This window comes from Montipora capricornis, chromosome 13, assembly GCF_036669925.1.
Source record: "Montipora capricornis isolate CH-2021 chromosome 13, ASM3666992v2, whole genome shotgun sequence".
Classification (NCBI taxonomy): domain Eukaryota; kingdom Metazoa; phylum Cnidaria; class Anthozoa; order Scleractinia; family Acroporidae; genus Montipora; species Montipora capricornis.
In genome coordinates this window covers 32,450,098-32,471,917 of record NC_090895.1, presented here as the reverse complement: position 1 = coordinate 32,471,917, position 21,820 = coordinate 32,450,098, and the positions used below count along the sequence as shown (strand labels likewise).

General features: G+C 39.2%; 2 protein-coding genes across 7 annotated transcripts in view; one reads left to right on the top strand and one right to left on the bottom strand.

Annotated features, from left to right (window-relative positions):
* Positions 1–6,664, top strand: part of LOC138029048 (cyclic nucleotide-gated channel alpha-3-like) — a 17,056-nt gene extending 10,392 nt beyond the window's left edge. For all 5 annotated transcript variants that reach the window (XM_068876724.1, XM_068876720.1, XM_068876722.1 and 2 more), the window contains exons 4-5: positions 656–1,009; positions 2,616–6,664. In XM_068876724.1, the coding sequence (XP_068732825.1) occupies positions 656–1,009; positions 2,616–3,217 (956 nt within the window). In that variant the 3' untranslated portion in view covers positions 3,218–6,664. The remainder of the gene's footprint in view (positions 1–655; positions 1,010–2,615) is intronic.
* On the bottom strand, positions 5,561–21,820 carry LOC138029046 (regulatory factor X 4-like). 2 transcript variants are annotated; one of them, XM_068876719.1, is made up of 16 exons: positions 21,586–21,820; positions 18,436–18,496; positions 14,596–14,671; positions 12,905–13,028; positions 12,260–12,321; positions 11,190–11,273; positions 10,734–10,908; positions 10,535–10,612; positions 9,989–10,152; positions 9,387–9,487; positions 9,080–9,138; positions 8,843–8,987; positions 8,642–8,736; positions 8,005–8,122; positions 7,369–7,497; positions 5,561–7,110 (listed from the first exon to the last, which is right to left on the bottom strand). In XM_068876719.1, exons 2-16 carry the CDS (start codon positions 18,449–18,451, stop codon positions 6,299–6,301), a joined length of 2,238 nt encoding a protein of 745 aa, XP_068732820.1. In that variant the 5' UTR covers positions 18,452–18,496; positions 21,586–21,820; the 3' UTR covers positions 5,561–6,298. The 2 variants fall into 2 exon arrangements, with proteins under 2 accessions (XP_068732820.1, XP_068732818.1); XM_068876717.1 differs by lacking the exon at positions 21,586–21,820 and adding an exon at positions 18,656–20,426.

Sequence of the window (21,820 nt, the reverse complement as noted above, 5' to 3'; positions counted from 1 at the left end):
ATGGCTCTGTCTCGCGAGGACTGGAAACTACAAAATTCACGAATTTGATTGGCTAAAATCGATATTGACCGCGGTCTAGATTTTCCCATCTAGACCGGCATCTAGACCGGTAATGTTTTGTGGTGAAAAGATGCAAACTAAAATGCAAAAACATTGAGTATTTTCTTCTACAAATATTTATTTATGGAAGTGCCAAATAGCGTGATGACAAAAGAGAGGATGACGAGCAAACTTTGACAGAATTAAGTTCAGCTCATCGCCACTCATCGCCTTTCGCAAGCAAAATGTCAGTTAGTACAAGCCAGTTACATTAAACGAATTAAATTGTTCTTGTTTGCCATATAATAAACATCTTATTAACCTCTTTCGTGTGTACAGACCTCACTGCATTCGGTCTGTACTCACGACCTCGGTCAAGATTCTCCCATACAGACCTCCTGCTCGGTTAACAAGAGCTAAATAATGACTGGCTGAGTAAAACGCCTGATGATAAAACAGATTTAGTTTTGTTTTTGCAAATCGTTTCTTATTCGACAGTGTTTTTATCAAGTTTTATAACTGAATTTGCTCATTGTTAGCCTGCGTCTGTTACCAATTTTTGGGTTTAACTGTAGTAACTGTAAACTATTCTGATCATTGCATTTAAACGTTCTAGGAGTCCTTTTATTTGCTACCATCGTTGGAAACGTTGGTAATATTGTCACGAACCAAAACGCTGGCAAAGTGGACTTTCAAAACAAGATGGACGGGATTAAAGCCTACATGCGTTTTCATAAGATCCCGCAGCATTTACAGCAGAGAGTAATCAAATGGTTCGATTACTTGTGGATGAACAAAAAGCACCCGGATGAGGAAGAGCTTCTCCGTTCTTTACCGGACAAACTCCGGGCAGAATTAGCCATTCATGTACACTTGGATTCATTAAGAAAGGTCGCCATCTTTCAAGATTGTGAGGCGGGGTTTTTGAGCGAGCTGGTCTTGCGACTTCGTGCTCAGCTTTTTTCACCAGGTAGGAAACTAAACTACATTGTATCAATCTCAAGAGTAATTTCGGTGAGAATCAAGTTCAGGTAACTCAAGTGAATGTTATTTACTTTTGCGGCACGGTCACATCAGCTGCTAATATTTCTTATTCCTCTACCACCATAAAAATAAATGCTATAGTAGTTGTTGTTGTTGTTGTTATTTGATAACATGCTTTAATTCATATCAAAATGTTAAGATAGCTTCTAAAACTAAAATTGTGTTGATCACCTGTTTTACAATTAAATTAACCCTCTGTAAAATGCATAATTCACGAGGGTTACAGCCAAAACAAAAGCAGCTTTCATGTCGTACGTATACTCCTTTAACTTCCCAATATAGTTCAAATTTACGTTAATCTGTCTTGGAGGCAGTCGTACGACAAAATCTGTGACTAGTACCTTAAAATATGACTGGCAGAAAATTTCCTGTGATGACTCCGCGCACGCCCGATCCAGTAACAGCGGATGCAAAAATGAAAACGTGAACTCAAGCAGTTGGTGGAGCCCGGCGGGTCTAAAACACAGGTCACATTCCACAGGTCACTCGTTGCAGGTCATTGCAGGTCATTACCTTTTGGAAAGTAACCCTAACCCTCAATTTGACTAACCCTAGTCCTCATTAGGGTTTTTAGGCCTAGGGTTAGCCAAATTGAGGGTTTTGGGTCACTTTTAAAAAGGTAAAACAATGACCTGCAACGACTTACCTGTGGAATGTGACCTGTGTTTTAGATCCGCCGGGTGGAACCCTTCCTCTTGGCTCTTTCCGCGTCGGTTTCAGCGTTAAGTTTTTTCTCTTCTGCACGAAATGCTTCGCTGCACTTGGCTCTCCATTTGGTTCGGTATTCTGTCTGGGTATTTTGTACCTAAATCACACAGTGAATATTCTGTAAACACATTTAGGGCGCGTTCGATTGACCGTATTCCAGAATAGGAATACATGGAATAGAACTTAGAGATCCTTCGTTTTTGCGGGAATTCATATTAAAACTGTTCAAGATCTGCTAAAATGCTATTTTAAACAAATTTTTACTATCCTTGCTGCTTCGAAACGCGCCAAACATACCGTTTTAATCATCACTCCACGTATTCTTATTCCGGAATAGGGTCAATTGAACGCGCCCTTAGATACTGTAATGCCTGATAATGCCTGGATGGCTCGGAAGCACCTACAACACGAGAAGATCGCACGCCATGTTGATTTCCCAACGTACCTTTATTTGCACAGGCAAACCAATTTCAGGCAACTACAGATTCAAAATACTACTTATTTTGATTATAAGTTTTCTATATCTAAATAACAGAATGGGCATTCCCCAATTTAGGTACAGAATACGTGTTAACCTTATATGCTTGTTGCATGGCAATGGGCGAAGAGACATGTGAAAGAGAAAGTTAGTTCGCTTATTACATTCATACCACAGGAGCTAGGGTGGCCCTAACCATTGAGCTACTGGACTGCTCGTGAGCTATTGTAGGTCGTTTACATGGAGTTCCTACACAAAGGGTCCCGCTGATCATCTTGCTCGATGATGTCATGTGACAAAATGGGAATCTGATTTTTGTTATTAATCATAACTTTATATTTCACAGGGGATTACGTCTGCAGGAAAGGCGAAGTGGGTCGAGAAATGTACATTGTTAATAGGGGCAAGTTAGAGGTGGTATCAGAGACGGGCACCAAAGTCTATGCCGTGTTAGAGGCCGGAAGTTACTTCGGCGAAATTAGTGTGTTATGTATGAGCGCCGCTGGAAATCGTCGGACCGCCTCGGTGCGCTCCGTTGGCTACTCAGAGTTATTTTGCTTGTCAAAACACGATCTCATGGAAGTGCTCGATGAATATCCCGAGATCAAGACGAAAATTGAGAGCATCGCAAAACAACGACTGGAGAACGACAAGAAACGGACAAGCACGTTGCTGACAAACAAACACACGAGAACTGAAGAAAACTGCGCTGACAGTGAACCGAGGCCAGTTAAGAGCAGAACTTTCGCCAAGATGGAAGATAGGATTGCTACACTTGAAAGGGATAGAGATAAGCTTATAGAAGAGTTAAAAAGACAAAGAGAAGAGTTTTTAAACAGACTCGCTGATCTTGAGTGTTCAATGTCACACCTATCAAGGGAACGACGAGGCGAAGGAACACATAGACCCACTTCAAGATCTTTTGACTTCGTTTGGAAAAGAAGATAATTTTACTGCCATTTTGAATCACTTCTCTGGAGCAGGAAAACGTGGTTTACAGTATTGCCTTGAGTTGCGGACGTGTGAGACATTTTCTGCCCATGTGCAACCGTATCACTTTGTGTTTCGCAAGTGTGATGCATTTTAATTCAATCCAGTCGGTACTGCTCGTACCGCTTTTCCTGTGATCTAGTTGTCTGCACTCTAATATTCCGGGCATTGCTTCCTTAACGTGACGGCAAATGGAGAACTTTTGGATCCTTTTGTCTATCACTGATGTGGTAAACAAAGAAAATTGAGTTTAAAACCGGCCACGTTCACCCTACCCTTGGTTTTCATCCACGTGATGAGACGGCCATCTTGGTGTACAAAACAATAGAAAATGGTTCCACAAGTTTTGCATCAGAATAGAGTCAAATTCCCAGGAGACATTTTACTGCATTGTTCTCTACACCAACATGGCCGCCGTGACGTCAGATGAAAACTCCCAACAGGCATTGCATGAAAATCCCGTCAAAGCTGAAATTCATCCAATCAGATCGCTACGATAAGCAATGCCCAAAAGGCCATTTCCGAGTTGATGTTTGTCTCGGGTTCAAAGCGAGTCTTGGTGATTTTCATAAGAATACGCAACTCATTTTCATTTGAATGGTTGTGCACCGGGTCCCGCTTTGAAACTGAGGCATGCAGCAACTCGGAAATGGATTATTTCCATAACAAAAACACATGGTCGAAAAGCCTGTCGTTTGAAGGTGGACCTTTAATAGAACGTGGTTTGAACCGAGGAGTTTCATACCTCAATGGAATTTGATTGTTCCGGTGAAAAGAGCCGTGAGAAGGATTGTTGGCAGTGACTGACGTTTCAACAACCTTAGCGGGAATCACCTTCACGCAGAGTCAAGTGATGATTGGAAATTCAAACGGATATAGTGATGCTCTGGTCTGTGTTTGTGATTGGTAGTTGGAAAAGTAATGTGATTGGTTGTGATGATGGTTAGTGGTAGTAGTTGAGACAGTTGCAACAGAGCACACTGGCAACGACACATTCATTGTTTGCAAAGAAAACCTGTCCAAAAAGTACTTTTCCGTGATACCCCTCCCTCTCCACCCTAATCAATGTTGTACCGCTGGCGACAAGGCTCCGCGTAGAAAACAGAAAAAAACACAACATTGTCCCGGGGGTGCAGGGGAGGGGGCCCTTTTCGCACCGAGCTTGAGATAAGAGTGTCTCAACAATTTTGACGCCGATTGCAGAAACAAAACATTGTCCAAAGGTCAACCCAATTTGCCAAAACACAAGTGGTGATGAAGATTTTAAAACGTTTATTGAAAGACCTGAATTTGAGACACAGATTTGCCCAAGCCCATGATGCTGTTACGTATAAGATATGTATAAAGTGTATAAATATATGTATCACCTGTGTAACTCAGTCATACGTTATGTGAGTAGATACGTTCAATTATACATTCTCTAGGATATTTCAATCGAACCAACAACGCCAGCCCACGCATCGGCAGTTTTGCGTGATGGTTGCTTGTTCTTAAAATAAAAATGAAAAATTCAATGGCTAATAAGGCCTGGTGCCATGTTCGAAGATAAGTTTTTTTAAGCTTTCTAATTTTGCTGAATGAACATTAAATGATTGCCTGCCATGACCTGGCATGTAAACCTTGTCATCAATGCTCAACACAATTGATTAACGTTGCTCTTTAAGTGTACCAACATTCGGCGTATCCATTCTTCATACAAGAAACTGAGGATGTTTTAAGGGGGAGTTCGCTGATGGCTAGTGCAAGAGAATACTAGCACTTCTGAAGAACACTAATACAACACTTAAACTTCAAACAAAATTCGCAAGTTACGCAAATTCGAAAATAGAATAAGCGCAATTGCCTATAGGCAAGCTTTCGCAAATTCATCTGAAACAGGGAATCTATAAAAACATAATTTCAATCATAGTTAATCGAGGGACTGGTTATGAAACCTTAGAACTTTCAAAAGCGAGAACAATGTTGTTGCAATCGGTGTTGAATTGACCGTGACCCTGCACAATCTTTTGTTTTCGCTTCGCACGGGTTCGCAAATTAGTTGCGCATAATTTAATCGAAGGATTTGATTGGTTATCTTCTCGAAAAAAGGTGCAGCTTTTCTTGCCTCAGTAGATTACCTTAGAGAATCATCACATCTCCTTTTGAGAACCGATTTTAGATGACTGTAATCATAACAATGAAGATTCTTTTCTTCATCCTCATCGTAATCATCATCTTCATCGTTATTGTTGGGTTAAACATAAAAAAGCCGGCCTATAACATTACACCTTTGAGTGTTGTGATAAATCAAACTAATAATTAATTGAATAAGCTTCACAATTTTATTACCCATTTTCTCTTTGCACCTATGATAACATGTCACCATCTTTCACCAAGATATTCAGTAATTTAATGAACGTATTTGTATACTTATTTTTATTTTACACCTTTATACATCGTCAAAGCTATCTACAACACAAACGATGAACTGCTAGTAATTCCCCAACCCCCGGCTATAAACGTGATATCAATTCAATATAAGAACTCTTTATTTACAGTAATAAGCTAAAGGATGAAATTTAAAATCAAAATGCTGATGACGCTATGTTGTTCTTGGTTAAGATTGATTTGATTGCTTTGGCCCACTCGCGGTCTCTTAGACGCTTTGAGAAAGTTCTGACCAACCTATTTGTCCACAAACGAGCTCGCTATTACTCCTTTGCTTTCTCAGATAGGGGTGAAACAGCAGCATTTATTTAGCCTCAATGAAAGCGAGGATCGGCGAAGGGCAATAAAGAACACCTCATCGCAGGTAAAGGTTCAGTGAGAATCCAATGAAAAGTATACTTACAATTATCAAGCACTGTTCTCTCAAAGCATGACAACAGATTTAAATTTGAAATTTGAGTAAAAATTTAAGCTTTGCTTTGTTCCATTTGCAAACACTTGGTATCCACAATGCACCAGATGGAAGGATAATTAGATGTAAGCTTAGACCAAAAAAAAAAATTGTTATTTTAGTTTCGAGGTATCACCTCATCTAGTCCTAATACAGCGTACCTAATTGCTCAAAATTGCTGGTGCATAACTGTACTGAGATCTCACAGGCCGGCTTGGTATTCCATGATGCATTGCGGCTTGCATGTCAACGAATTCCTCCAATACATCCGGATAATACCTTTCACTGGGACCTCCGCTAACTCCTGAGATCGGATACATAGTATTTGAGGCCACAGCGCTTGCAGGGAACATGTAGGATGAAGGGTAGCTTCTTTCATTCGGTGGGTACTGTGAGTAATGCTTGAATTGATCAATTGGAGATACACCTCTGTACTCGTAGCCTGGAATGTTGGGAGCAGGCGTCATGACCGCGTAGCTTGAATCGGCCATGCTGTTTTTGGAGCGAACTATAGTGTAACTTGTTCCATCTGTTGTATAACTGCTTGACATGTCAAAGTCGCCCATTCCAATAGCAGCGTCACTGGTGCCAGTTGCAGAGTAGCTGCTTCCATGATTTACAGAGGTCATCGGGTTTCCCGGTGCAGAGGTGTAACCATATCGGGTACCATAATCACCGGGGGAAGGGTACAGAAAATGTCCCGGTTCCGGTATCATGGAGTATTTACTGATGTTATTGTTGTTATTTGTTGGCGTAGTGGGTGTCATGGGCGTCATCGCATGAGGGGACATATCGTGGTAAGAGGAACGCATCATTGTTGGTGTCTGTGCGGGGCTCCTTTGAGCGACCACTTCTCGAGGGCTTCTAAGAGATCCTACTGATGATGAACTTGAATGTTTTCGCGATCCTGACTTCCGAACGCTTGTTGGTCTCGGTCTCGCTACATCAATATCCATGTCTTCCTTGACGTCACCTGAAAGAAGATGTAAAATTTTTAGAACTGCTTTACACAGACACACAGACTTTCATGACCAAGTAGGAACGAAACAATTTTTTGTTAGCAGGTAGCAGATTCTTGAAGGGTTATTTATCGTTAAGGGAAGTCCTCTTTCAAAAGTTAGAGCCAGCTAAAATGGGTTCACCGGCCAATTGTCAATCAGATCAATCAATCAATCAGTCAATCACTTTTTCCTCCTCGACATGAAATCTGTGATCAAAGAGAGGAACTAACCTTGCGCAAAGTTTGTTTCCTTGGTAGCACAAACGGTAGACTGCGTCAACTGTTCGTCTGCATTGTTGTGGTTTTCAACGGTGTAAAGAATGTAATCCTCAAGGAGCATGTGCAAAAGGTGAAACGAGCCTGCGATTAAATGACGAAAAGTTAGGAAACATTGTTAAGTGTCATAGCGAAAAGAATATTAAAGATTGTGGCTGTGATGCTTGGTCAACTTATAAGCAAAACCACTCGTGGCTCATTAACTTTGAAGTTGAAATAAGCTGTTCAAGCATAGTTAATGCATGGCGATGGTTATGAAACTGGACAAGTTCCTTTGTTTCATGTTTTTGTCCGTATTTTTGGCATTGACCCTGCACAAAACACACCTTTTTTCGAGAAGATAACCAATCAAATCCTTCGATTAAATTATGCGCAACTAATTTGCGAAGCGAAAACAAAAGATTGTGCAGGGTCACGGTCAATTCAACATCGATTGCAACAACATTGTTCTCGCTTTTGAAAGTTCTAAGGTTTCATAACCGGTCCCTCGATTAACTATGGTTCAAGTTATAGTAAATTGTAACCGTGATGTTGTTTTCTCCGTTCAGGAGAAAATTGTGTCAGGGAAAAAAAGCTCATAAAGTTACTCACCAAAGCTGTGTGCACTGTGAAGCGTCAGCTCACGTACAATTTTCACGCTAAAAAACGACCACTTGAGCAGGAAATGACGTGAACACTCCTTGAAAGTTTTTCCTGTCTTCTCCACTTGCTAAAGAAGAAAAAAGATTTTTTAGGTTTAAGGAACTGTGTAGTATACTATAAGTATACTATAAGTTAAGGTCTGTTAATGGCCGCGCCAGTTGCGACATTAACTAGCCGTTTGTTAATCCTTTAGTTGGGACTAACGTGACGAAATCTTTTTAAATTGCCTGACTTAACTTGGAGAAAAATGGGTGAGAGAGGCAGAGAAGCGCAGTTCTGGCTTTCGGGATAAGTGACTTTCAGTTGGTTGATTTACAGGAAAAAATGCATTTAACTTGGTGCAGTGTTTGATAATGCCGTGCTGTCGGGCTCTTGTTGTTTAATGACTCCAAGCAGTTGCAGACGTTAACGGAAACCACGAACCATGACTCCTGGGGAAACAACGTCGTTCCCAGGGCTTTTCATCGCGGAGAGCAGGACGGGCGGATAGCGAAAAGCCCTGGGAACGAGATTGCTGGGAAAACTCACTTCAGTTCCTGAAGACTTATACGATTTCACTTGCAAAAGGCATTTCAGTAGTACTTACCTTTGAAATACAGCGGTTGACCATACTAGATGCCCACTCGGCATACTGATCAATAGTAGCCTGTTGTTCCAGAAGCTGAGTAAACTCTTTGAAATCTGTTGATGAAAGTGAGACCCGTAAAAATGGTGGTCTAGACTAATCCTTTTCCACTTTTTATCCCAAGCAAACAAGTAAAACAAGACAAAAAGAGATTCTGCTTACGATCATAGATGAGTTCCCACTCGTCCTCCATCTCATTATTGAATGTCCACAATGCCTGTCGGGTAATGCCTTCGAAGTCAATTTGCTTCCAGTCGTTGAGCATTTGTGACACAGGCTCTGCGCTGTGGAGTACTGTGCGTGCGGCCTAATTACGAAAAAATGTTGTTTTACAAATTCGAAAGAATGCGAAAGAAACACTGCCATTGAGAAAGAATGGTTAAATATCGTTTTGCATACCTGAGCGAGATGGGTCAGAGACGTTTGTCTTCTCAGAGAATGAGAGAAGTTCTTGGCAACTGAAAATAAAAGAAGACGATGGTTCATCTTTCATTTGCAATCATTCAAAGGCATCACCAGTCTGGCGGGTAGATACAGAAAAATCCAATCTGCTAAGTTTAACTGCGCTCACTTAAAAAACACTGAATTAGTTCCTCAAATGATGTGCAAGACTGAAATATATTTGAGTTACAGGTTAGGAAATCAATTTTCAATTACAAGATGATTTGAGTGAATTATTATACAGCAAATCAATATTTTCTCTAACCTGCAAGTTTTTTCTTTTGTAATGGTTCCGGCAAATGAGACAACGATTCTATCAGCCATTCATCTAGCTGCTGGGCAAACTGACGAATCGCTTGGGTCAAACTGAAATGAAAAGAGAAAGAAAGAAAGAAATAATTTTTTGGTTAGCAGGAGAACAAATATTCAGAGTTGTTGTTATCGTGTAAATGTGACGTCATTGCGAACTATGTAGTCATCAGGGCAATCGGTGACGTGCTTTTCGTTTAGCCGAAAAATTATAAGGCGAGCTTTTGACATCAAAGCGAGAAGATTAGAGATCGCAAAAGCTGAAAACAAGGGTTCCGACAAAAAAAGCTAAGGGGAAGGGATAGAAAGAAGGGAGTCAAGCGCGCATGAGACAAGATTAGAGCTCTAAATAGTAAGACCGCGTAAAGAGAAAGAAAAGGTAAAAAACAAAAAACGGCTGAAAGATAGAAACATCTTTCGAAATCAACCGGAAAAATCAAAGTTACAAATGTCCCTGGCCTAGATGATGGAGAGAAATTAATTCAAAAAGGTATTAATTTAGAATTCGTGCGAGTTTCCTTCTCTAGTCGAGATTACTCAGCACGAACTCACTCATACCTTGCTGGTAAAGGCTGAAGGGTGCCTGGAATAAGAACTCCGCTGATTGCCTTGTACAAAATGCTATCACACTGACCAATAAGCTCCACCACCTCATTGCAACCCAACACCTCCAACATGTGACTCGGCATACCTTGCCAGAAATGAACCAAGAAATTCTGAACCTAAGAAAAATAAATGATGAAAAAGGTCAGTAAACATTCCCAGTCTGAGATTGTTTACACCTCCAATTTGCCGCGCCGAAAGGTCCGGAGGTGTTTTACCAGAGACAGAAGAGACGTTAAACCGGGTGTTTGCATCAAAGCAAAATTTGAAAGCTAAAGCAAAGACTTCAGCCGTTAAACGACAAACTGCAACCCGAAGTGGACTTTTTCTGTCTTCCATGGACAGTAGTTTCGTCGAAATTTTCGAGAGAATTGTTTTACTAAAGTTAAGACATCGATGCAGTTACAGTAGCATTATGCAGCAAACTATATTCACTATATGTTTGCCTACCGAGGACTGAGAATTCAATATGATTCTATCACGTTTTTTGTATTGGCATACCTCTCCGAAGTTCGCGCGAAGAATGGTGTCCAATATTCTCTGACAGTGAGCGCGGTACATGATGAGGAAGGTCTTGACCTGTAATAAAGTAGATTTGTTTGATACATAAGTTTTCTTGTTCAAGGAGTTAAAGCGTCTCTGTGACATAAATGCACATTAGGCTCTGACTTAATGCAACTAAAAATAGTTCCTCTTATACCTTTTCATGAGGCACATCTTCAGGTAAGGTCAGTTTGCTGGGCTTGGGGAAGTCAGGCAATAGAGTCCCTCCTGGGGCCGCTGCCACGTATGTTCCGTTTCCCTGAGGGCCTTTGTGAGGTCCGCTCCCCTGGTGTCTCTCTTCTACGTCATTCTTGCTATATGATTGGCTGAAACTGTTAAATTCAATGAAGTTCAAGTTTTTGTCAAAACCGACAAGGAACAGATTCCTATGAACGAACCCGGCTGCTAAAAAGACGATTGAGCGTTTGGATCGAATTCAGGGAGTAAAAACTCAAAGAAATTCTCCTTTCACATTTTAAATACAGTGCCTCAAGAGACACCTGTTTGCTGAAATTGGCCACATTTGCGGGTTTTATAATTTGTTGAAAAACTCAGTTTTTCAAAATCGATTTTTCACTGAAATTTTACAGATAAAATTGTGACTAAAGCTTACCCAGTGTTACTCTGTCTAGCTGCATTACACACAGTATCATGATATGGTGAAGTAGCTTTTATTGTGATTCCATAATAATGATACCTGCGGAAGATCATGAAAAGAAGTTTATGTTGTAAATACTGGCAGTCTGAAACCCTCTCGTAACTGAGGGACCCTCAGTTGTACCCTCAGGGTACATTGCGTTTAAAGAGAAATGTCGGGGACTAAACATTTGTTCTTCCAGTAGGTTCTTTTTTACAAGAAGCCATCTTACAAAATTAATATTATCGCGATCTTCCCATTTTGTTTGATAACAGCTTGGTGCTGTCACTTTATTGCAAACGTTATGTCTATGAAACACATTTTTTTGCGTTAGCCACGAAATGCCAAAAAATAAAGTTCACCAGTGAACCACATGTTATCAAAACAGCTGCGATGGAAATTTGAACTATAGAAATGGTTGCTAGTATATCATTTTTTTTTTTTATGTCAATTACAAGCCGAACATGAATTTGCCAGGAGCTTCAGGTTACTTCGCATAGTACTCTAAATGATGTCAGCAATCCCTAGACCTGTAAAATATTATTTAGACAACATTTCCCTTAGGTTAAAGCGTCGATAGATTCTTGAATAAAGGTCTATTGATACTTTGGCGACGTTCATGGAATTACTAAGATATCTGACATGCATTTTAAACTGAACTACAACAATGGCGGGCATTGTGAAACCATGTGCTTCTTAAAACTGTGACAAAAAACTGTTACCTGTCAGGAAGATTCGGGAAAGAGGTGAGAAAATAAATTAAACCTTTTCTGTTCTTAATCACGAGCAACAAAGATTTGTACCCTTCTGTCATTTATAGTGGTGTGAGGAGGCTGGCAGAAAAACCAACCGGCTTCCCTTTTTGTTTTTATCTTTACTTTCAGAAACAGCCGAGTTGTTTTCATTTGCACAGCAACAAAGCAGTAATGCTATTTCGATAACCGTCCTTCTTTCGACGTTTTCTTCCATATTGAATGAAAAACACAAAAGCCTGTAAAAGTAACACCCACGCTTTTGATCAATGACACCCAAGAGTGTAAACTTACTTCGACTGTCCACGTGTTCCAAGTCTTCGGGTTTTCAAGTTGGGAAAAGTGTGTCGAATTATCTGTAACACAAAGTCAAATTATTTGGCTTTATATCATTATGTGTCTTAAATATGTTTAAAATTCTGCCAAGTTTTGGTCTATCTAATTTGTTAAGTCTTTCGTTGCCTTTCTTTCTTTTCTGATGTTGGCAAGGTGCTGATCGTTTATCGCAAATTGATATTTCCTGCAGGTGCATTCACCGCATCAGTCAAAACGATCCTTTCTTTTGAAAGGTCATTCGGAATGGTTTAAATTGTCAAGTATAATAAACAGCACCGTAGCAAAACCACGATCGGCAGGTATTATTTGAATGATAAAATCTATTACGGGATTCCAGTATTCACAAAGACTTTGCAAGCGAAGTTCTTGCCGCGGCGGATATGTTGGCTTCAGTAAGAAAACAAACAAACCGTTTGTTCTCTTGGTGTTGCAATCTAAACGCCTGAGAAATTCGGCATCTCTTTTTTCTCTCAGTCTGAGCGCAAGAGAGTGTTTCTTAGTGGCTCTGGCCGGTTGATGGGCCCAAACTTTTTCCGCAGAATCGAAGGATAAGATCTCCGGGCACCAAGAGCGTAAACATGATTTTCTTCTCTGCTATCTTACCTTGCCAAAACTCGCAGCATTAACAGGAGATAAGTTGTTCTTTTCACAAAAGTCCAAGTAGTGTGAATACAAAGCGCTTCGAGGCAAGCTAACACCTTCCGAAACTTCATAATTTTCGTTTAACCTAGAAAAAAACAATTCAAATTAATCATTATTGTTTTTCATGCATTTTTTTCCAAGGTTCTTTTCACTATTTCCGGGCAAATTCTCTGATTATCATTGCGGTTTTTCTAATTTTCTTTAGATGGTGAAAACAGCCAAAAACCGTTGTTGAACTTCTTTCTTTGTTAGAAAACTGTTTGCTACTTTGTTTTGAATTAAATTTGCTCCCTGTTTTCGTACCAAAAAACTGGTCATGGTACGTAATTCTTGTAAAAAGCATATTTAAAAAAGGGATGGAAGGGTATTTTCTGTCCTGTGAAAATAATTGAAGAGAATTTTTGTTTTACATGTGAAGAAATTCTACCTGACAATTTGAAATCATTTGCGAAGTTCGTTCATATAAGTTAACTTTGTCTTGTTATCGCGCGGCAGAGGTATTTTGCAGAACGCCGAATGTTCTAAAATCGGTATTTGAAGGAAATAACTGTACATATACGCAACAATGACTAAAAGCCCGGCAATCATTTTAAAAATCAGCGCTTAGACCTACTTTTACTGAAAGCGTGCACTATCATTCGGAGTTCTGCAAAATACGCCTGCTTGTTATTGACAGCATGATTTTTGCGAAATTCAGATTAAGAAAAAATCATTCGTTTACTGATCACTCGCTTCTTCTATTATTCTTGTATGTACATTTTCTTTCTTTTTTCCCGTAACAGTGTATAAAAATATCTTGCGGGAGTGTTAATTTTTACAAGGACAGTTCATTCACCTGCTTTATGCCGAGAAATTAAGTAATGCTTTGTTAAAGTGTTGGGATACATGGCGCCAGCAGGTATTAAGAAACAAAAGAACCAGTGTGCTCTTTTTAAACTTTCGCACTGCGTTGGCTGACCAAATTATCTATCACGTGTGAATGGCAGTCAACAGGCACTAGAGCTTAATTTTAAATTTTTTGAACCCTCAGTCTCTTAATTCAAATAGAAGGTGGACTGTAACCTTGTTATCACACCAAAATCACTGTCCCAAGCTCTCTACTTAAATGTTGAGCTATTTTTGATGCCGTGGAAGAAGGCCTTAACATACGAGTTTGACTTGATAAGCGTACAATACAGTGCGATTTTTAGTGAAGCAGCGATGGCCTGTTCATGTCATGCTTTTTTAGACCAATAGATCGATATTAAAAACAATGAGTTGAAGCCCTTCAAAAGAATGTTCTATTAGCAGTTGTCAAATTGTGCAACAGTGAAAAAACTGCAATAGGGGAAAGCCCAGCTAGAAGAAATCACTGCCAAAGAAAACTAAAGTGCTTAATGGCAGGAAATTACAACAACAACACCAAAACCTACAGAAAAAAACATCAATGTAGCTTACAAACTGGATAGAGTTAGCTCCGCATGTTTTTAGCTGCTCGTCTATTTAGACTGGGATTTTCCTGCAATTAAGCACTTTAGTTTGTTTTTTCTTTTGCTACACTGTTTGCGCGCATTATTCGATTGTCTGTACTTAGCATTGTTTTACCTTTAACGGTAATTTAAAATTCTAACACGGTACAAGAAATTACGTTACGAATTTACTCAGATACCTACCACTGGATCGTTAGGGGAGACTGCAGCTTGCTGTGCGATACGTAATGACCACTCGAACCGTACATTGTTGTCTGCCCTGGAATGTTAAAAAACATGACAAATAAAAAAAAATCCAACATAGTATAATTATAAGGCACTCTTTACAGTGCCAAACGCCTTACCGTGGCCACCTAACAAAGTCTTTTCTAAATGGTCCACCAATCAGCGTGTGTGAATTTTGACAGTCACGCCTCCTTGCAAAGTTCTCACGGTTGTACATGTAAGTTGAACATCGTTGCGTGAGTTGTTGAGTTGACGTATTTACATGCAGTTGTCAAATAGGAAAGTTTGTTGGGTGGCCACGGTAAGGCGCGGTGCACTGTAATGCATTTTTAATAGTACACGAACACCTGTAGCTTCCAAAATTAGAAAATTATTACTTATTAGATAGTTGCTACAATACTCATAAGAAAGACGGGAGAAATGTCGATTTTATATCCTTGAAAGTTGTATTAATTGTGTATGATTGGTAAAATATCAATTGGGGATCTTGCTTTGAGGCTAAAGACACAGTAATTGAAACTACTTAAATGAAATGATTTGTGCATGGCAATTATTGTACACCAGTGGAACACTCGAGGAAAAGAATTGGACATTTTAAACCATGTCGCCTTGAATTTACTCAAACTTTGTCTTTGTTAACGTTCAAACGATTTTGCAGTAACTTAAGGCGCGTTCGATTGACCGTAAATTTATTGTAAAAATACATGTTGACATGTTCATTTTACGCAAAATTCTATATAGTGATTGTTCGTTTGCTGTTTATCAACATTTTAATACACAAGAGTCTCTCTCAGACCAATGCCGGTGCATATGTTGCCGGTAAAATCCGTTTTCAGTTTGAATCCGGTTTTACGTGGGTTGAATATGCGCGCATACACCCATATGAATTGAAGAAACTTTTGGAGCCTAAATTAAGCCAGAGAAAAATTGGGGTCAGGTTAGGATTAGTTTTGGTTATTACACATGGATATCAATTGATTTATTATACAAAAGTAAACAATGAAAAGAACTGTGTTGAGTTGAGCATGTTTGTCATTGTAGTGTAGCGGTAACGGCACAGGACTACAGATCTGGAGGGTTCGAGTTCGAGTACGGGTAAGTGCACAGTATAGCTCTCTGTTCCTTTACTACGTTGTAATGTTGAGGTGAAAGGGTAAGTGTACGAACGCAGAAGCCGATACTGGAGCTTGGGGATGGGGGATTCCATATTCAACCCTGGTAAAATGAGGATCACCAGTTTACTCTAGGTAAAAAAGGGTTCAACCCCGCTTAGAAAGGATTTTACCATGTATGCGGTTAGTCACCAGTTAAAAGCAGGTTGTGAAGATTAGGACAATGCAAGCAGAGTTAATTTAACTTTAAATGGTCCTTGTTCTTGTTTCAAGAAATAGATTAGTCCATCAAACTTTCTTTTAATAAATTTAATTTTCGACGATCAACGCTGAGTTTCTGGAATAACTTGTGCTTTACGTCAACAGAGATAAAATGATTGTTAAAAGCCGATGTATACACTGTTGCCTGTGTACACTGATATTTACAAAATTTAGTTTTGCCAAATTTATCTCCCTTTAGGTATTCAATTAATTCAAACCAAGAAAATATTCCTTTCATAATTTTTTTTCTTTTCAGATAAACTGAAACAACATATGAAAAAAGCCGTTTCGTCCTCAAAATTGTCTTTTACCTTTCATATTACTAGTAATAGTTTGCACTTAAGTTGCTTGCGCCTTAAAAAGTGTTCAATGCTTTGCGTTGCGCTTTCTATTAAAGAGATGCTTGTATTACATTAAGCTAAAACCCCAATAATATTTTGAATATCGTGTTTCACAGCTCATGCTAACTGAAATGCTCTAATTTCACAATTATTGCTCCTGCAGAAGTTAAATCCCATAAGAAAACGATTACAACTAAAATATTTCGCCCTTACCGGAAAAACAAGAGCTTAGGAAAGGATTGAAACCTAATGAGTGATTTATTCACACGGATTATTAAAATTTTCACTCCCAAATCATAACGAACTACAGGAAACCCAATACTCTCTCTTTACGTCATTAGTACCCATGACTTACTTGCAGGCGTTTGTTGGCGAAACGTCATCAATGGCCCGACATTCCGTGCTCGCCAAATCATCACAAACCGAAAATTTAACTGGGAATGCAAACTATACATTTAACACTATAATAAGAAGATGATGCGCTCGACTTAGCAGGGCTTGACCCACTGTATGTTCGTAGGATAGATTCGTGCAAGTCGTTTGTCATTAAGGCTAAAGAAGTTCTCAGAGTTTTTTATTCGCCCACTGTCGTGGAGCACGATCACAATCTCCGTTCAGGGAACAAAACTGTTTACCCAAATTTAGGCCGCACAGCTCGTCTTAATAACTTTGTTACTGTTAAATACCAATGCTAGATATGTTTGCTGTCTCTGACCTTTCCTGTAATTCAGGTTTATACCTGCTATTGGATACATTAAACGATTGATTGATTGATTGATTGATTGATTGATTGGCTTTGCTGAGCAGAAATTCGCTAAAAGTACTAACATATGCTAGGGCTCCAAGTCTCGTGAATTCAAATTAACGAGCTTATAAGAATTATCATTTTCCAAACGTTCCAATTCTTTTTTTTTAAAAATGAAATTCCACTAACCCTCTAAAGCTCATAAATGTAAAAAAAATCGAGGAAAAACAATTGCCTGCTCCAACGTATATTGCGTTAATATAGCGATCAGTATTCCCTCAAATTGTCACTTCAATTGGCGAATCCGATTTCCGAGATTGATTTGGAGGGTCTTTGAGCCACATGCCGATTTTTTGACAACAATGAGTAAATGAAAGCTCTTTTATATTGTCTATTGTTAATTCTCGTCTCGCCTCGCTTCGCACCAAAAGACACGCGTGTGTTAATTGGTGGCACGCGCTACTCTTTTTAAAAATGCTTAATTTACATTTTAGCTCAGAATAGCGTCTTAAGTTGCTACAAGTTTTCTTTGATCTTTTGGTCGCATTTGACAAGTCTTTGGTAATATCAACATGATAAGAACTCTATTTAATGATTCTAAGTGAATCACATGACTTCATTCACCTATATCTTTTGGGATTCCTTTTTCCGAAACAATTGCACCCGCTTTCAAGTTTCGAAGTTATTAAAATGAGCAAAACATTGTTTTGGACGGTAACGCCTGCTGGATCGAGCTTTCTGGTGTTTAAACTCTACGTATCAGAACGAAATTAGGGCAGAATTGTACCAATGACCTTTTTATTTGCTAACGATATGCCTGTCTACCATTGCTTCACGTTCGTTGTCAAAATCCGTCAGTGTTTGAAAGATTGTAAGGCTTCGCTATGTCTTGGAGTTTATTGACACTCTCGAATGTGTCACTAAAGCAGCCAAGCGAGTGTCCTCGAAAAAGAAGCATTTAGTGTTCGCCAGTGAACTTGTCAATAACAATCTTTCGTAGAGTTCTTTAAAATACATTGGTGAATTAGACTTTTTTACAGGCGGTTATGTGAATTATTTCGCTTCAGTCTAATTAATATCTTACGACTTCACGGATTTTTGTAACAGCCCTTGTATCAGTTTCAATACTTGTTTTCACTATTAATAAGATATGGAATCATGGAAACGCTTATCATTGGGTTGCAGGGCTAATTGTCGCATGCCTAAGGCACTGCCATGCGACTAAACAGCCTCTTGATTCTTATTTTTTAGATAATTATAGATTGGCACACAGAAAGTGTTAATTACGTAGCTACGCGCTAGATATAAGAAAGCAAATAACCTCAGTTATTTGATCTACCTGGTCCTCGAGGCATCCTGTACTTCAAGGCTCCGCTGAAAAATGGTTCGTCTTCCAAGGTCTGCAAGTGAATCAGATATGCACAATATTCAGCGAGTTGTGCTCCCCTTAATATCCAAGCTCTGCACTGAATAGCAGCCAGAAAAGGCAATCTTTTTTAAAAAAGCTTTGTTTACGAGCTCTCTTTATGAAAAAGCTTTTATGTTTTGTGGAAACCAACCATATCTAGGGATCTGAGGCAGTAAGTACGTGGCAACCCAACTCCTGAAGAGACACTGCGAGTGTAAGCTTCTACTGTGTCCTAGTTACGTCTTTATGAGACAATAGCGCCTATTGTTATGGACCTAGCGTGGTTTGCTTATGGCGCGTGTGTCACTGCTTATTGTCTATTGTTGTTTAGTTGATTTGCTCTATGCTCACTAGATATACAATCATAAACTGCGGCACGCGCACACAATCGATTCGGACACTTGCCACGTGCCGCTCGAGTATTGTTATCTTCTCGAAGACAAGATCGCGGCGTCTTGGAAATGCAATGAACCGATGACTAAAGTAACGCAGAGGCTTGCATGAAAATTAATTTGAACACAGTGATGTCGCTAGTCCAGTATCGTTGCTTTTTTGTCTGATTAGATCTCACAAGTTGTTGCTAATATGCAGCTAATGAACAACCGTTGGTTCTTCTGCATTCAACAGCTGGACAAGCGAATCTCTTTGTTTTGCTTTCTATGGAGCAAAAGAGTAGGCTACAGGTGTTGGTCATTGCTAAAAAAACCCTTATCTTTCCGTTTAGCACGCTTCAGTTGTAACAGTCACTCGCGCAGTTTGATAACGTAGCCGACCGGCTGATGCAAGCTTTACAAAAACCGCTGACTGTTACACGAAATTTCATGACAGGCAGAAATTACTGAATAATCTTCCTGCTTTACAACTAAAGTACAAAGAAAAGTGCTGTTAGGTTAAAAAAAAAAAATATCTTTAAGTGAAATCTCCACGGAGTGCTTTGGAAAACTCTTCACAAGGGAGAGATCACAAAGACCAAAAGAGATTGGAACCGAAATTCAATCCGGTTGTCACCCCCCTCATGTTGTGCTGTTTACAAGCAAGGCGAGGACTTTATTGTTACCTGCAGGAGTTAAACATTCCAAAAACAAGAACACAGAGAAACGGTTAACGTTCGTTACACTGTTGGAAGCCAAACAAGTTCGTTAAATCATACTTTGATGGCTGTCGTGCGAAACGAGAAAGGCGCTTTGTTAAAGATATGTCATAAGATCACCAGCAATTCATAAGTTGCGATAGCAAGTCTCGTTGACCAGTTAGGTTCCTCAATCACGGAAAAACTCATTTGCATGAACTACTTACCATTTCTGTATTTCTAGAACACGAATCATGTACTAGTAACCTGGCAATCATTCTCTCTCGCTTGGAACGCACGTGTTAGGATTCGAATCTTTGATCACAGAATCGAGTCCCGCATCCCACCATTTTAATGGTCAGTTCTTGATATGTATCATTGGCAAGTAGGAGATTTCTCCTCAATAAAGTGGACGTTCGTTCTAAAATACGACAAGAGCGCGATCTTTGATTTCATAGGGAACCAAGGCTTAGGGAAATTAAATTTCACAGCGCAAAAGCGAATATATATTAATTCACGCCTTTGGCACACATTTTCCCTTTGTCTTGGACCAAACTGAAGAAGAGAAAAGTGTGAAAAATCACTTATCAAGTGGTAAGCTTTACTTTACCTGATGGTAATAAAAAATTCAAAGAATAATTAAATATTCTTTTATCTTAGAATGAATTTGTCTGATTTTGCCTGATGTAGAATGAAGGGCATCATTGTAAATGAGCTCTATCTTCTCAATAACCATATCTGCTTACGATTCTCAAAGCCCTTTTTTCTGGAATCTTATCCATGACCAGCGTGCTGCATGCAGGCCAACAATGATGAAAAATGCAATTAAACAGATCAGACTCAACGAGTCAGTTTTCTGTGCCCTTTTAAAACATAAACCCTAAACTAATTATATCGCTGTTTTACAATTGCAAAAAGAAGAAAATTGAATTCTATTTGACAGCATTTGAAGTTTTGATAACAGTCATCAAGTGACTCTGCTTAGATACCCAAGGAGAATGCAGTAACGAGCAATACTTCGTCTTAAGTTAAGACTGGGAAGTTCAAAAATGGAAGTAGCCACTCAAGATACAAAAATAAAACTGCTTGCTCAGGAATTAATTTCACTGTCTCAGATCAAAGGACTGTGGAAAATTTGACACTAGAATGGATGTTTCATTTTAAGAATATTGACAGTTTACAATTTGTTGATTGTGAAAGCCGTTCTGCTCACTTTAAGCCAATTTTTCTTTAGAGCAATTCGAAAAATTGGAGTGACGAGATCTTAGCTCTGTAGCAGAAATAATCGAGATCAGTATCATAGTATCGTACAATCACTTAATGGCTTTACACTTTTTTAAAAAATAGACTTTTAAAAAATAGATTCCACTGCCAGCGCAGTTAGCGTTGTAGGTAAGAGAAATGCTTTCTCTACTCAAAAGGATTTCGAAGAAGGTATTTAATCTTTTATTGTTTAATAACGATCAACGTGTATAGTGCTATAATCGCTGGTAAGAAAATCAGATATAATAAATTGTGGATCACTTGTTAGCCATGATATTGCACGAGGAGTGCGATTCTTAAATTCGCCCATCTCAGACATAGTGTCCAAAGACGCATGATATTCAGACCTTATAACTTTGTCCTTTCCAAAACATGACAGTTGAATTCTGAGGATAAAGAATCAGTCTAGGTTGATAATCGCAATTTAACTCATAAGAAATTGCACGCTGAAGAATTTAAATTGCCTGTCGAACGTTTCATTGGTCAGGATACTTCCTTTCTCTATATTGCGACATCTGAATAGTGGCATAAATCTCTGGTAGCAGAAGAAATTGCTACATCAGCTCTGAGGGGGGAATATTGAAGAATCGTTCGTTGGCAAAATTCTATGGAAGCCAACACAAGTATGCCTTCTTTGATATTTCTATGCAACCGAAGCAGCGCGAAGGGGTAGAATCCCGTTTCCCTAAGTTACAAAAATCTTAGAAATCATCCCAGTTGCTCAGAAGCAAATAAAGCGTTTCACTTACCTTGAAACAAGACTGATGATTGTATCACCAGACAGATGAAAAAGAGCGCAATATAAGCTCCAGCGACTCCTTTCTTGTTTGAACTTCAGCTAACTGCCCGTAATGTATAGGTTGTTAATTTTTTTTTACATGTCGTGTCCCTCTTTTGTAATTCGAGTTGAACAATAAATCATGGCTATAAATTTTGATTGACAGCAAGAGTCTTATAGCAAAAAGCTCTTGGAAATTCCCCTCC